The sequence below is a fragment of the Solea senegalensis genome, linkage group LG2, assembly GCF_019176455.1.
Source record: "Solea senegalensis isolate Sse05_10M linkage group LG2, IFAPA_SoseM_1, whole genome shotgun sequence".
NCBI lineage: Eukaryota > Metazoa > Chordata > Actinopteri > Pleuronectiformes > Soleidae > Solea > Solea senegalensis.
In genome coordinates this window covers 35,019,745-35,033,478 of record NC_058022.1, presented here as the reverse complement: position 1 = coordinate 35,033,478, position 13,734 = coordinate 35,019,745, and the positions used below count along the sequence as shown (strand labels likewise).

General features: G+C 43.8%; 1 protein-coding gene across 1 annotated transcript in view; it reads left to right on the top strand.

Annotated features, from left to right (window-relative positions):
* The window catches only part of LOC122758086 (mitogen-activated protein kinase kinase kinase kinase 4-like), a 39,951-nt gene extending 26,390 nt beyond the window's left edge, over positions 1 to 13,561 (top strand). Inside the window, 18 exon segments of the mRNA XM_044011961.1 lie at positions 450 to 752; positions 1,474 to 1,574; positions 1,858 to 1,997; positions 2,589 to 2,683; positions 2,842 to 2,850; positions 3,903 to 4,081; positions 4,247 to 4,355; positions 5,113 to 5,336; positions 5,338 to 5,437; positions 6,701 to 6,818; positions 7,417 to 7,587; positions 7,659 to 7,802; positions 8,232 to 8,366; positions 8,476 to 8,576; positions 9,533 to 9,682; positions 9,786 to 9,945; positions 10,038 to 10,177; positions 10,692 to 13,561. Of these exon segments, the coding sequence (XP_043867896.1) occupies positions 450 to 752; positions 1,474 to 1,574; positions 1,858 to 1,997; positions 2,589 to 2,683; positions 2,842 to 2,850; positions 3,903 to 4,081; positions 4,247 to 4,355; positions 5,113 to 5,336; positions 5,338 to 5,437; positions 6,701 to 6,818; positions 7,417 to 7,587; positions 7,659 to 7,802; positions 8,232 to 8,366; positions 8,476 to 8,576; positions 9,533 to 9,682; positions 9,786 to 9,945; positions 10,038 to 10,177; positions 10,692 to 10,775 (2,463 nt within the window). The 3' untranslated portion in view covers positions 10,776 to 13,561.
* Positions 13,562 to 13,734: the final 173 nt, after the last annotated feature.

Sequence of the window (13,734 nt, the reverse complement as noted above, 5' to 3'; positions counted from 1 at the left end):
GGAGTTGTTGATCCACTGCTGCCTCCGTCAGTAACTTCAATTTATTTTCATCGTGAAGTTTGAGCTCAGTGACACAAAGTGACCACACGAGGCAGCGGTGGACCGGCAGCTCCTGTGTCCCCGTGAGCTAAAATCACTGATTTTCTCAGTGGGGTTTGGTTTACGAGAGTGAGCGGTTTACAAACTTCAGTTTTCACTTTGACAAATCTGTCCCTCAGATATCGTAGACTTACGAAAGTGACACTTCTTCACTCGAGCGTCCAGACAGTCACTCCTGGTTGAACACATCTCTGTGTCGCGCTGTGCTTGGTCTGCATGTGTGTTCTATGAATATAGATACGTGTTAGTACGTGGAAAAAGCCGCACACATCTTCCCTCATGTCTCACTGTTTTGTCTGCTTGTTTCACCTCCCTCCCTCCCCACCTGTCCCTCCCTCGCTCCCTAAAAGGTGCAGTGGTCCCACCTGGCTGCTCTAAAAAGCAGCAACAGCGCCGCCCCCTCTCCTCCTCCTCCTCCTCCTCCTTCTGCTGCGCCGCCCGTGGTCGCTCGCTCCCAGTCCTTCAGCGAGACCGCCGGCGTGGCCTCTAGCTTTGCACAACTCCACCTGCGTTCACAGGACCCCCACCATCACCAACACCACCACCACCCATCGCCCGCACGCACTGACCCCCAGCCCCAACCTCCCCTCCACAACCCTCAGGCCCAGACTAGAGTCGAGCACCAGGCCGGCAGCGAGGAGGTGCCTCCAAAGGTAAGGAGCTGATGAGGGCCTCCTTTTCCCCACCCCTGATCCTTGACTCCTTTCTCCCCCTGCCACCTCCTCTCATTCATCCGTTTGTTTGTGCTCTCTTTCACTGCTACTTAACTAAAGGCTTACTTACTAAAAAAAATCCACGTCAGTGTGAGTCGATGATGTCTGAGGACTATGTTTGATGCATTTTCTTTTTTATAAAACAGCTTTTTCCATCTGGAAACTGAAGTTTGCAACGTGCTCTCCCTCCCACGCCACAGTCCATAGAGAAAGTCAGTGATTTTAGGTCATTTGGACAGAGGAGCTGCTGTTCTACTGCTGCCTCGTGTGGTCACTTGTGTGTGTCACTGAGGTTAACCAGAACAAACGATTTCACTGAACACTGAAGTCACAAAATGAGACATTTGAAGTTACTGATGGAGGCAGCAGTGGCTCAACAACTCCTCTGTGCTGTGAGGTAAAATCACAGATTTTCTCTATGGACTTTGGTGCAGGGAGCGAACAGTTTAAAACATGATTTAAAAAAAAATTTCAATGACAATAAAAGCATGATAATGATAAAAGAGATGTTATATAGACGGAAGCAGTCCATCAAACCTGAACTATTCCTTCAAAAAGTACAGTTTTGAACTCTTTAAATGACACAAGTGTGACTGTTGTTGATGGTGTCGCAGTGTTCTTCCAGCTGTCACTCACATGTCTCTGAATGTGTCTCCTTCAGGTCCCGGTGAGGACAACATCTAGGTCTCCAGTGCTGTCCCGTCGCGAGTCTCCTCTGCCATCACAGCCCAGCAACCAGGGCGGCCAGAGGAACGCTGGCAGGTTAGTGAAGTGACCGTAATATTTATTATATTTATTTAATTATTATTATTATTGTTGTATGGGTTATGTCATTGTTTTAAGCCTTTAAACTGCTCTAAACCTTTATTCTTAGACAAGTATTTGTGTTTTGCCTCTCTGTTACTGTTGCCAGTTATAACTGTGGTGGCATGAAACTTCACATTTTCAAACCTAGTTATACTGGTTTATATAATATATACAGCACTTGTGTTAAATAGAGAAATATGTGATGTAAATGATAAAGTAAAAACTTTTCTTTTTACAGTAACGTAGAGCAGCGCCCCCTGTGGGACCGCGTGGAGAAGCTGCAGCCTCGGCCTGGCAGTGGCAGCTCCTCTGGCTCGTCTAACTCCAGCTCTCAGGCCAGTTCTGGGGACCGCTTCAGGCCCCGCTGTGAGTCTCCTGGTACTGTACACGCCTTACATTTCACTCATTGCACTCAACAACATCATTACCTCATCACAACTGACTACACGCACTCACAACTTCTGCCGGAATATGAACCAGCTCCTTTGTGTCCGGTCAGTTGTCGTTGAGGGTGAAACCTGGACTTTTTAAAGTAACGTTAGTGATTAAAACGTTTACTTGATCTTTTTAGTAGTTGTTACTGGTGCGTTTCCTTTTCCTCACTTCCTCCGACAGTGGTTTTCTCTGCTTCTTTGTCACAATATTGCACCGTTTGTGTAGTATTTATGTTCCTCACGAAACCTCTTGATTCTGAGGACTCTGGGTCGGCCACCCTGATCTTGCAAGGCTGGTTTTCCGCTAACAGACAGTAGAGATCAGCAGAAATGGCCCCTAATCTCCCCGCAACAAGACATTTAACCATCAAAAATTACTCCGAAGCTGTTAAATTAGGGTAAAAATCCTTGGCTAACATTTTACCGGAAGTAGCCAGGCTGGATTATTGAAAACCAGGAAATGACCGTGCATATAGTCAAGTGTTTTTCTGAAAACAAAGTAGTGACCGCTTCCTCCTCTTCTCTCCTCTCAAAGCCTCCTCCAAATCTGAAGGATCTCCACTCCAACGGCCCGAAAATGTCCCCAAGAAGCAGGACGAGAAGAACGCAGCGAGGCCGACTCGACCAGCGGTGAGTCCTCTTGTTGCCACAGCGCGGCTTAAAATTGCATCGTACTCGGATGTGAAAGCGTGACGTGTTTCTCTTGTTTTCCTCTGTCGCTCTAATTACTCAACCACCTGATGTGTGCAACATCTCGTGAACCGTAATTGTCGGGGGAACCCTCTTAGGGTGATGTGGTAAGCCCGCGTTAAAGAGATTACACAGTCACGCCTCTGCTATGCCTGCACCATTGCCCCACTCATTGCTTAATACGCTAAAGTTTGATGATCAAGGTTAATCCCAAATGTGATCATAATGCCTGCACAACTTTATTGCTTGTCATCAGCAAAGCACACACGGAGCTTCCTGAGCTGGGATTTGAATGCGACCACATTTGAATGCAAACGAGACTCCTCCCGTTTCCTTGTACTTGTACAGAATGGCTCTCACCTGGTTTTTGTCGCTGCTTAATCTGTGGCTTTGGGTTAGGCCTCTTGTCATGCTTGTCACTGACCTTACACAATGATATTAGTGAGAAAACAAGCAAATGGCTCCCTGTTTTAAGAGTGGTTGTATCAGTAACTGACACATTTCTTGCAAGCTCACTTTAAAAACATCCACAGCAGCTTTATTTCACTCTTTTTTTACTGAAAACTGAAGTTTGTAAACTTCTCACTCCATGGAGAAAATCAGAGTCCATGGAGAAAATCAGTGAATTTAGCTCAACCTAACCCTAAAAACCCATGTCAGTGTGAGTCTATGATGTCTTATGAATATGTTTGATGCATTTTCTTTTTATAAAACAACTTTTTCCAACTGGAAACTGAAGTTGGAAAACACAGGAGCTGCTGCTCTACTGCTGCCTCGTGTGGTCACTTTGTGTCACTGAGGTCAATCCGAGCTATGGATCTTAAATGCCGAATTGACAAAATAACAGATTTGAAGTTACGGATGGAGGCAGCAGTGACTCAACAGCTCCTCTGTGCTGTGATGTTAAGTCGTAGATTTTCTCTATGGAGTTTGGTGTGGGAGAGCGAGCGGTTTAGAAAGCAACTAAAAACACATTCTAAAGATGTCGTAGACTTCTCCAGGCTCTGTGTTTTCCTCTATTTCTCCGGCTGGTTTTCAGCACCGGGGTCCACACAGTGTCGTTCGTCAGTACCTCTTACAACCGCTCTGCAGAAAAACCCGGAACAACACTTTTTAAGGCTCCTCCATAACACAACACCACTGCTGCTGTTCTCTTCAGGACCTGACTGCTCTGGCTAAGGAGCTCCGCGCTGTAGACGACGTACGACCTCCTCACAAAGTCACGGACTACTCCTCCTCAAGCGAGGAGTCGGGCACCACGGACGAGGAGGATGACGAGGAGGTGGACCAGGAGGCTGGAGAGGAGTCCACCTCAGGAGCTGAAGACTCCAGAGCTGGGTAGGTCGACGTTAGCTCCTCACAGCCTCGCTGCTGCTGCTGCTTTTTAATGTCACATGTAGTCTGTCAAATGTTGATCCATCAAAGCGCTGCACGGCTTTTTTCTGCATGGCTTTTTAACACCGGTCTGGTTATGGACATCAGATATCCCCATGGCTTCCGCAGGAGACTGAGCAACGGGGAGACGGAGTCGGCCAAGACCATGCTGGTCAAAGACTCTGAGAGCGAGGCGGCCATGACGCCCTCCAAAGACGGCACGCTGGTCATCAGACAGGTGAGAGACTGTTTTCTTATTGTTCTTTCCTCATCAGTACCATTTTACCTTGTTTTCATGTGTTTTATATCATATGTCGATGACTGTTGACTTGCTGCTTCACATTTTAGACCAATTTGTGTTTAGCAAGGTTTAGCGTCACTTTTTTCCAGTTGTGTCCAGGAAGATTATGTCAGCAGCTGGGATTAAAAAGAAGTGACAGTGACTGTTATGTTGCTTTTTATTTGACAGTTTTAGCGCCGTTCAACACAACTCTGCTCAGTTCGGTAGCAGCGACACAAACTAGTGACTTGTAAAGCAGTTGTTTTGGGTGGAACTTTAAGTAGATTTTAGAAAAGTAGAATTTGGAATTATAAGTAAATTTTGGAACTATAAGTAGAATTTGAATTATATGTAGTATTTTTAAGTTTTTTTTAACTGATCTACAGTTGGACATTGTTGTCTTTGATTCTTGTGTTGGAAGTTGCGCTCGTGACTCTTCAGTGACGACACTCTCTGACCAATCAGTGACCTTCAGTCTGTTGACGTCACAGTTTAGTGTCAGCTCAGCTGAACCTTGTCAGAGCAGGAACTATAAAACCCACCAGGTACCAGAGAGTGGAGTCGTGTTAGAACTGTATTACGTATCGGCCGATCTCTGACATAAATGGAATGCAGTGTCAGTCGTGGTCCGGAGCAGCAGCAGCAGCAGCAGCAGCAGCAGCAGCAGCCTCCACAGCCTCCTGTGGCTCAAACGTCTGCCTGTTCTTGCTTCCAGAGCACCGCTGAAATAAAGCGGTTGGTCAGTCTCTCCTCCTCCTCCTCCACCTCCACCTCATCCATGAGCGGCCTCGGCCAGGCCCCGCCCCCCAGCCACGGGCTCCCAGAGAAAAATGGCTTTGCTGGCCGCATACACCACCTACCAGACCTTATCCAGCAGAGCCATCACCCTCCTTCCTCCTCCACAATCGCCCTCCTCCCTCCCCCTCCTCCTCCTCCTCCTCTCCTTCTCCTCCTTCTCTACATCCTTCCCGTCATCATCTAGCCATGCCAGTCCTGCCATGTCCCCACAGAATTCTCTGGACCAGCTCACTGCCATAGAGGTATGTCCCCACATCACTGAGACCGGCACCAGGGACTGGATGGTAGACATGGACATGTGTGGAGATCAAATTTAGGTCATAGAGCAGCTGCAAATAATATGTTTACTTGCACTTAACTTTATTATCACACATTCGTAAAAAAAAAAACTGCTCTGTATAACAGTACATCATTGACATTTTATAAAAAACTGTTTTAATATGTTTTTAAACTCATTTAAGTACACTTTCTTGCATTAATAACCTGTTTGTAGCACATTAATCTATATTTTGGCACAAAACTTTGGCTCGGCTTACGTAGGCTCCACCTATTTACATTTAAGAAAAAGAAAACGGCAAAAAAATCAAAAGATCACAATTATTTTTTGTCAGGATAATCATGACAGGAATTCTAATCTCATGCCAAGTTTGGACTAATTCTTCATATTTTTAACTTTGTATTATTGAGACTTTTATTGTTCCAAACGTGAATATATAAAGATTGATAAAACAAATCCTTTGCAGATGCTCTTTTGTCTTGTTTAAGGACTTTTAGATGAACGTCAATCTTTGTTTCTTATCCACATGTGTTCATGTCCACTGTCCAGTCTGGTGCCCTCACCCTCTCTCTCACCCTCCTCACCCTCTCTGGCTTCACTCTGGCTTCACGCTGGCTCACCTCTGCCCCCTTCTGGCTGACCTCACATGTACTCATGAGTGGCTGCAAACCTCCTTCTCTGCTAACACTGGTGCCTCCTGGTGGTAGAATGCGGTCAGGTCGTGGAGGAGATGAGAAGTCTCTGCAGGAAGACTTTATTAATCCTGATTAAAATGCCTCTGTCAGGGTCTTTGGTGGTGGACTTCCTGTCTGTGTGTCTGTGTTGTGCCTGCGCTTCTTTACGAACACATTTATCTTCTTTTCCTTCCTAACGCTCCACGGCAGCTCAGCTCAGCCGTGTTTGGATCGCTCCTCACATCTTTTTCTCCTCTCCTTGTTTTTTTCCGATAACACTTGTGTATCGCCGCCAGCGTTGGAAAACAACCACTAACACAACGGCACGTTGTCTCTTCTCTAAAAACTCAAATGTGTCGTCTCTGCCAACACAACATTCCTCCTCTCCCACTTTGTTTGTGTCATAAAAAGTGTTTTTTACGAGGCAGACGTGGATTCCATGCTGCTGTTGTTGTTGTGGTTTAAATCTAAAGTCTTAATGATTCCCTGGCAGAATAAACAGTGTTGTGTGTATATTCTGTGTTTCTTTCTAAATGCTGTAAATCTTTTCTCAGTCGCAGTCAGAGAGCAACTCCATGTCCAAACACAAGTCTTCCTCCTCCTTCACTCCCTTCATTGACCCTCGTCTTCTGCAGATCTCTCCATCCAGCGGCAGCTCCCTCAACAATATGGGTACGTTTAAAAAAAAAAGAAGTAAATAAAAAAAAGGCAAGCACAACATACACTAATATGACACAGAGTGCCCCGAGACGTCAGGTCATAGTCACACAAAAGTCGTCGGATCCAGACAAATTATCCATACAAATTATTTTAACCAAACTTGGTACACTCTCATGATTCCAAACAAATTTCTAATGTACTTCCATTAGCTCCGCCCACCCAAAAACCAAAAATGGCTATGATACGCATTTGAACGAACTTGTCCTAGCATGTTTAAACTAGCCGCGTCAAACTCAGTCCATATGTTCTCGACAAGTTACTGATTTTAAGTTATCAAAGGATTTTCTCTACGTCAAAAGCTCTCTGACAATGTTGAGGTTAAAATGGCAGGAAAACTACTTTGCGTGGGGCGAGGGCCCGATTGTGACTGTGAGTCCTACGAGTGGTCCTAGTTAAAATTCATTTCCAACATTTCTTTGTAAAAAAAATAAATAAATAAAATGTTGTTGTGTTCAACATATTTTGTAACGTTTTTTCTTGTGTAATTATTTTCTGGAGTGTTATTAACATGTTTTTGTAACATTAGCGTGGTTCATAAATGTCTCTCCAGCTGCGTTTGGTCAGGATGGCCGCCTGGTGGACCCGCTGAGGTCTGACCCGTCTCGCAAAGGCTCGGTCGTCAACGTCAACCCGGTCAACACACGCCCGCCAAGCGACACACCGGAGATCCGCAAGTACAAGAAGAGGTTCAACTCCGAGATCCTGTGTGCTGCTCTGTGGGGTGAGTGAGGCCCAACAATCAGCCGGAGACACACAAGACAACGTCTGACTCTGGCTGTGATTGTGTTCCAGGAGTGAACCTGCTGGTGGGCACAGAGAGTGGACTGATGCTGCTGGACCGGAGCGGTCAGGGCAAAGTTTATCCTCTGATCAACAGACGAAGAATCCAGCAGATGGACGTTCTAGAGGGACTCAATGTGCTGGTCACCATATCAGGTAGAGTCCACACATCTGGCTCACTAATAAGGCTGCTAAACACTACATCTTACCTTTTTAATAGAGAAAATATGATATTATACATAAAAAATAAATCATTTCATAATAAATAAATGAATAATTTTAGTAACATAATTTGTAAAAAAAAAAAAAAAAGTGTAAATCCTTTTTTGTAATATTTGTGTTCGTTTGTGTAACAACAATATTTTGGGTGGCATAAGTCAATTTATTGTACTTTTAGTTACATGTTTGTGTAACATCAACAACCATTAGAATCATCTTTACATGCTTTTTTTTAAAGTGTACAAATAAAAAAACGTGTGTATTTATTTCAGTTATGTGATTATGAGTTGTGAATAACTTTGGTCAGGATTCATCACGACAGTAAAGGTTTTCTGTTTTTGCCCACTCTCACTGCGCCCCCTGCAGGTAAGAAGAACAAGCTGCGAGTGTATTACCTGTCGTGGCTCAGGAACAAGATTTTGCACAACGACCCCGAAGTGGAGAAGAAGCAGGGTTGGGTCAACGTGGGCGACCTGGAGGGCTGCGTCCACTACAAAGTCGGTACGTGTCATCACAGAATAATCTGTGTGTGTGTGTGTGTGTGAGAGTTAGTTAATCTGAGTTTGGGTCGTACCACTTCCTTACGAGTGTCTCCTCCTCTTAATCCCAGTGAAGTACGAGAGGATTAAGTTCTTGGTGCTGGCCTTGAAGAACGCTGTGGAGGTGTACGCCTGGGCACCCAAACCCTACCACAAGTTCATGGCCTTCAAGGTGAGTCTGGTCACATGGTACAAATGTAAACTAATAAAGGGACAATTCAATTTAAAAGTGTGGTTTGTAGTCTGATTCCCAGACCATTAGTTATCTTGTGAGTGTATATATGTATGTATATATACGTGTATGTGTGTGTGTATATATATATATGTGTATATATATATGTATATGTTTGTATATATGTGTGTGTTTGTGTCTATATATATGTGTGTGTGTGTGTGTACATATATATATACAGTATATATATATATATATATACATATATATACATATAACATGTACTTGTCTCTCTCAGAGATTGGTGTATTTTGTACACTGTCCTCTGATCCAAATACATCTACTAAACTATAAAGGTTTCAGGTTTTCATAAAGGTTTTTAAAAGTGTGGTCTAAGGACTCTGACATAAATGAAACAAACAAAAGGTTTTAAAGAAATAATAATCAAATGGCACTTACCCTTTAAAAAGTAAAAAATAAATACAAAAGTGTGCCCATGCAACCCCATTTTCTTTCCTGTGTCTCTTTCAGAATAAAAGTCTGGGTATTTCTTCCTTGTTAAACGCTATACCCCATAGAGAAAATCAGCCACAGCACAGCATCACAGCACACGGGAGTTGTTGATCCACTGCTGCCTCATCACTTCAGTTCAAATGTCTTATTTTGTCAATTCAGTGTTTCAAATCCTTAATTCAGATTGACGTCAGTGGCTCAAGGTGACCACACGAGACAGCAGTAGACCTGCTGTGTTTCTGCAGGCTAAAAACAATGATTTTCTCAATGGGGTTTGGTATGGGAGAGGGAGTGGTTTACAAACTTCAGTTTCCGAATGTGAAGATAAAGCAGAGAACATATACTTAAGACATATTTTATTAGGCGAGTCTTTTCTTAAACACAACCACACCTGAAAAGATCCCAAGTTTCAATACCTACTAACATCCTTGTTGTTGTTGTAGTCTTTCGGTGATCTGGTGCACAGGCCCCTGCTGGTCGACCTGACTGTGGAGGAGGGTCAGAGGTTAAAGGTCATCTACGGCTCCAGCTCAGGCTTCCACGCAGTGGACGTGGACTCCGGCGCTGTGTACGACATCTACCTGCCCACACATGTACGTGTCGTCGTTACCTTCTACATTTTAACTTGACTCTTTTTTCCACTTCCTCTAAACGCTCCGCACTTGTTGTTTTTTTCTTTTTCTCCTCCCACCTCAGATACAGACCAGCATTCAGTGTCACGCCATCATCATCTTACCAAACACGGATGGGATCGAGCTGCTGGTGTGTTACGAGGACGAGGGCGTTTATGTCAACACCTACGGCCGCATCACCAAGGACGTGGTGCTGCAATGGGGAGAGATGCCAACTTCAGTGGGTATGTATTTAAAAAAACTAACAAAAAAAAAACCCAGTGGGTCAGTAAAACACTCTGTGAGATCTTACTGGTCCCTCTTGGTGTCTGTGCAGCCTACATTAGGTCAAACCAGATCATGGGCTGGGGTGAGAAGGCCATAGAGATCCGCTCTGTGGAGACGGGACACCTGGACGGAGTCTTCATGCACAAGAGAGCGCAGAGACTCAAGTTCCTTTGTGAGAGGAACGACAAGGTGAGGAAAACTAATACTCTATATTCTAAATACATTTGAGCCTCTGCCTCATTTCCAATTCAGACACAAAATGGCTGCCAGCAAGGAAAAAACACACAAACAAAAGTGTCACCGAATAAAATGTACACTGGAGGTCTGGTCAAAAACATACAGAAAACGTGTGTTCACGTCTTTATCTCACTGTGAGACAGATTTGTCCTACAGGACACTGTCGTTTGTAAACCACTCACTCTCCCACACCAAACCCCATAGAGAAGATCAGTGATTTTAACATCACAGCACACAGGAGTTGTTGATCCACTGCTGCCTCCATCAAGTTCAAATGTGTCATTTTGTAACTTTGGTGTTTAAAATGCTTCGTTCAGATTTATCTCAGTGACACAAAGTGACCACACGAGGCAGCAGTAGACCAGCAGCTCCTGTGTCCCCGTGAGCTAAAATCACTGATTTTCTCTATGACATGTTATTAAGATTATATAGACTCACGTTTGTTTGTCTTCCCCTCGTCTGTCAGGTCTTCTTTGCGTCCGTGCGTCAAGGAGGAGCCAGTCAGGTTTACTTCATGACTCTGGGACGCACTTCCCTCATGAGCTGGTAGTTTGACCGCGCGCCTACGCCGTGACCAGCAGACGACGATTGTGACTATGATACTGACACCGATGAAGAAGTAGAAGACAACCAAGCCTGAGCTGGAGAAGCCTCGGGTAAACAAACAAACAAACAAACGGATCGGACTGTAACCACGAGTAGAAGCAAGGGATGATGGGTGTGTGTGTGTGTGTGTGTGTGTTCCTGTCACTCAGCGTACTCGTTAAAAAACACGAAACCCCCTCCCCACCTCCTTTTCCTCCTCCTCTTACACGTCGGGACGCGGGACCTGTCGCCTGTCGACGGTAAATCTTTATGTGTCATAGTAGAACTTTGCATCGCGTTCGCAGCAAACAGACGGGAAGAACGCGGATGACGTACGTGCCACGACCTTCAGCTGCAGCCGAGTTCAGTCAGAAATGAAAGGTCCAGTGTGTAAGAGTTAGTTTTTCCTTCATCTAGCTTCTCTGTGTTGGTTTGTTTGCGTGAGTGCGGTTCTTCAAAAACACTGGTTTGTCCGTTCAGGCGGCACAAAATGGCCACCTGGGTAAACATGTCTTTATTTTAAAGTGATCGCACACTCAGACAAACACGCGTATGGGTCATATATTCAGTCTCTCCTCACACGCTGGACCTTTAACTGGCGCTAAAGCATGTTAGTAGTTCACAGTTTGTTTTTTTGCTCCCGTAAACGATGTAAACAAAAAAAATCTGCCTGCGTCTTCACTTTTTTGCCTTCTCCTCCTTAAAGTGAAGACTTTGTTAAGGGACCTTCTTGATATATCCACGAGTGAACAGGGTACTGGATATCAGTGTGTACAGACTCCCCTCTCCCGGCGTTTAACCCGACACCGCTTTGACCACTTTGCCTCGAGTACGTACTGTAGGTCGCGTCGGAGAGACGTTCGCCCTGTCTATGACCGCATGTTGCTCTCTTTTTTTCTTTTCCTTTTTTTTTGTTGGTGTTATTAACAAAATTAGCCCCTTGTTTTTGTTTTTAAATACACTGTATATTTTGTATGTGACTCGCTGCACATCGATAAAGCATAAGAACACATAAGGACGCACCTAAAAGATGACTTTTATAGGGAGAATCCAACAGTCCTCAGTTAAAGGCCCAGAATTAGTGACATCTAGTGGTGAGATTGCAGACAAACATGGCTCCGTTATCAAGTCCCTAACTAAAGTGATTTTACACTTATACCAACACACTTAAATGTGTTTTATTCAATTCCTACCCTTTAAATGTCACACACTGGTCCTTTAACTCACTGACATACGAGTAGTTTACTTGTTGGCGTGCTCGACACCAAACGTTATGTTTTTTCTGCCCAAAAAGAACTGCATGAGTGAACACATGCACGACACTGAGTAATCTTACAGTATTTATATCACTACTGGCCACAGAACGACGACGACAACAACAACAAAAGACCCCAAAAATGTGAGGTTTGTCAGCAGTTAAAAAAAAGGTGGATTCTCCCTTTAACTGCCATCGCTTATAAGTAGGGCTAGGATAAACTGTGAATTAGCAGAATAATTATTAGCAGGCGGCCGATATAGTAGCATGGAGGCCGGTGGGCAGGCGTGACCGCGAGGGACTGAAAGCGAGCGAAGATGTCACCGATGAGGGTTTGAGAAGAATCACACTCCACACACACACACATACACAAGAAGAACAGGCTCCGCCTCCTCGTGCACCGTTCAGCTCCATTATCAATCATCTAAGAGGAAACTTTACCTTAAAGTCTGCCTTAGAACATACTCAAGAATCATCAAAAAAAAGGCTTGCAACTCTTGATTATCTTCTTTTTTCTGGGTTAATATCATAAACCAAAGAAACCAGGACATAACTCAATGTTTATGAAGCTAAAATAACTTATTGACAAACGATGAATTTAAATTCCCCGTATCTCAAAAATAGTCCACAAACCAAAGATAATTCAGTTTAAAGTCACAGGAGAGCAAAGAAACCACAACATAATTCACATTAAATGAGTTAAAACGATAAACTGAGCATCAAAATAGTAAAAAAACACAACCCAGATTTGTATTTTTACCTTTTTTAATATCGTTTTTCCTCCTCAATCGTGCCCTGAAACTAAAGTTTGTCACTTTTTTATTGTTTTAAAAATGCATCACTGAAAGGTCAGATCCGTCGTGTGGCGGTGTGACTTAAGTGGGCGCGGCGGTGCCTTCACTGACTCCTGAACAACTCAAAAATCACACGTTCTAATCGCTGTGTTACAAAAACAACAACATAAACCACTCCAGACTGAGCAGCATCTTCTGAACCTCGGACGTTAGTTTTTTTTTTTAGTCTCGTTTCTGCGACTTCTATCACCTTCAGATACGTAAGTGACTGCGGCAGTGGGAGGTTTTTGTTTTTCTTCAATCGTAATGCAATTATTATGTTGACAATGTTTACAGACATTTTTGTTTTAAACCAATGTGCATCAATATGAATATTTATGGTTTATCTTGAAGGTAATTTGTATTATTCCCTTTTTTTGTACTATCATTTAGACGTTTTGTTTTTTGTGTACGGGAACAAATCGACTTTAAGCTCGTGTTCAAGAGTGTGATTTTTACTGATTCCTTGACATCCTGCAGTGAGGCGGCGTGGAGCGAATGTTCTCCAGCTGCCAGGTGACGTTTCCCCTCAAACCTCTATCTCTCTCTCTGTCTCTCTGCCACGCCTCTCTAATTTATGTCCTCTCTGTGTGTACTATGGGAATTACTGTATTTTCCTGAAGGTCTTTTTTTTTCATTGAATAAAATGAGAAGTAATTTACAGTGTGGTGTTTTATCTCTGCATTTGTAGTCTCCATAAAATATAATGAACAACATACTGAGTGTTCATATCTTAATTAACTTTCAGTTTTGATGAAAAGTTTGGTCAGATTTTGCAGATTTTCTACAATTTTCCACCTTCGATTTAGTCCCCAGTATGTAGACGGTCTCTGTCC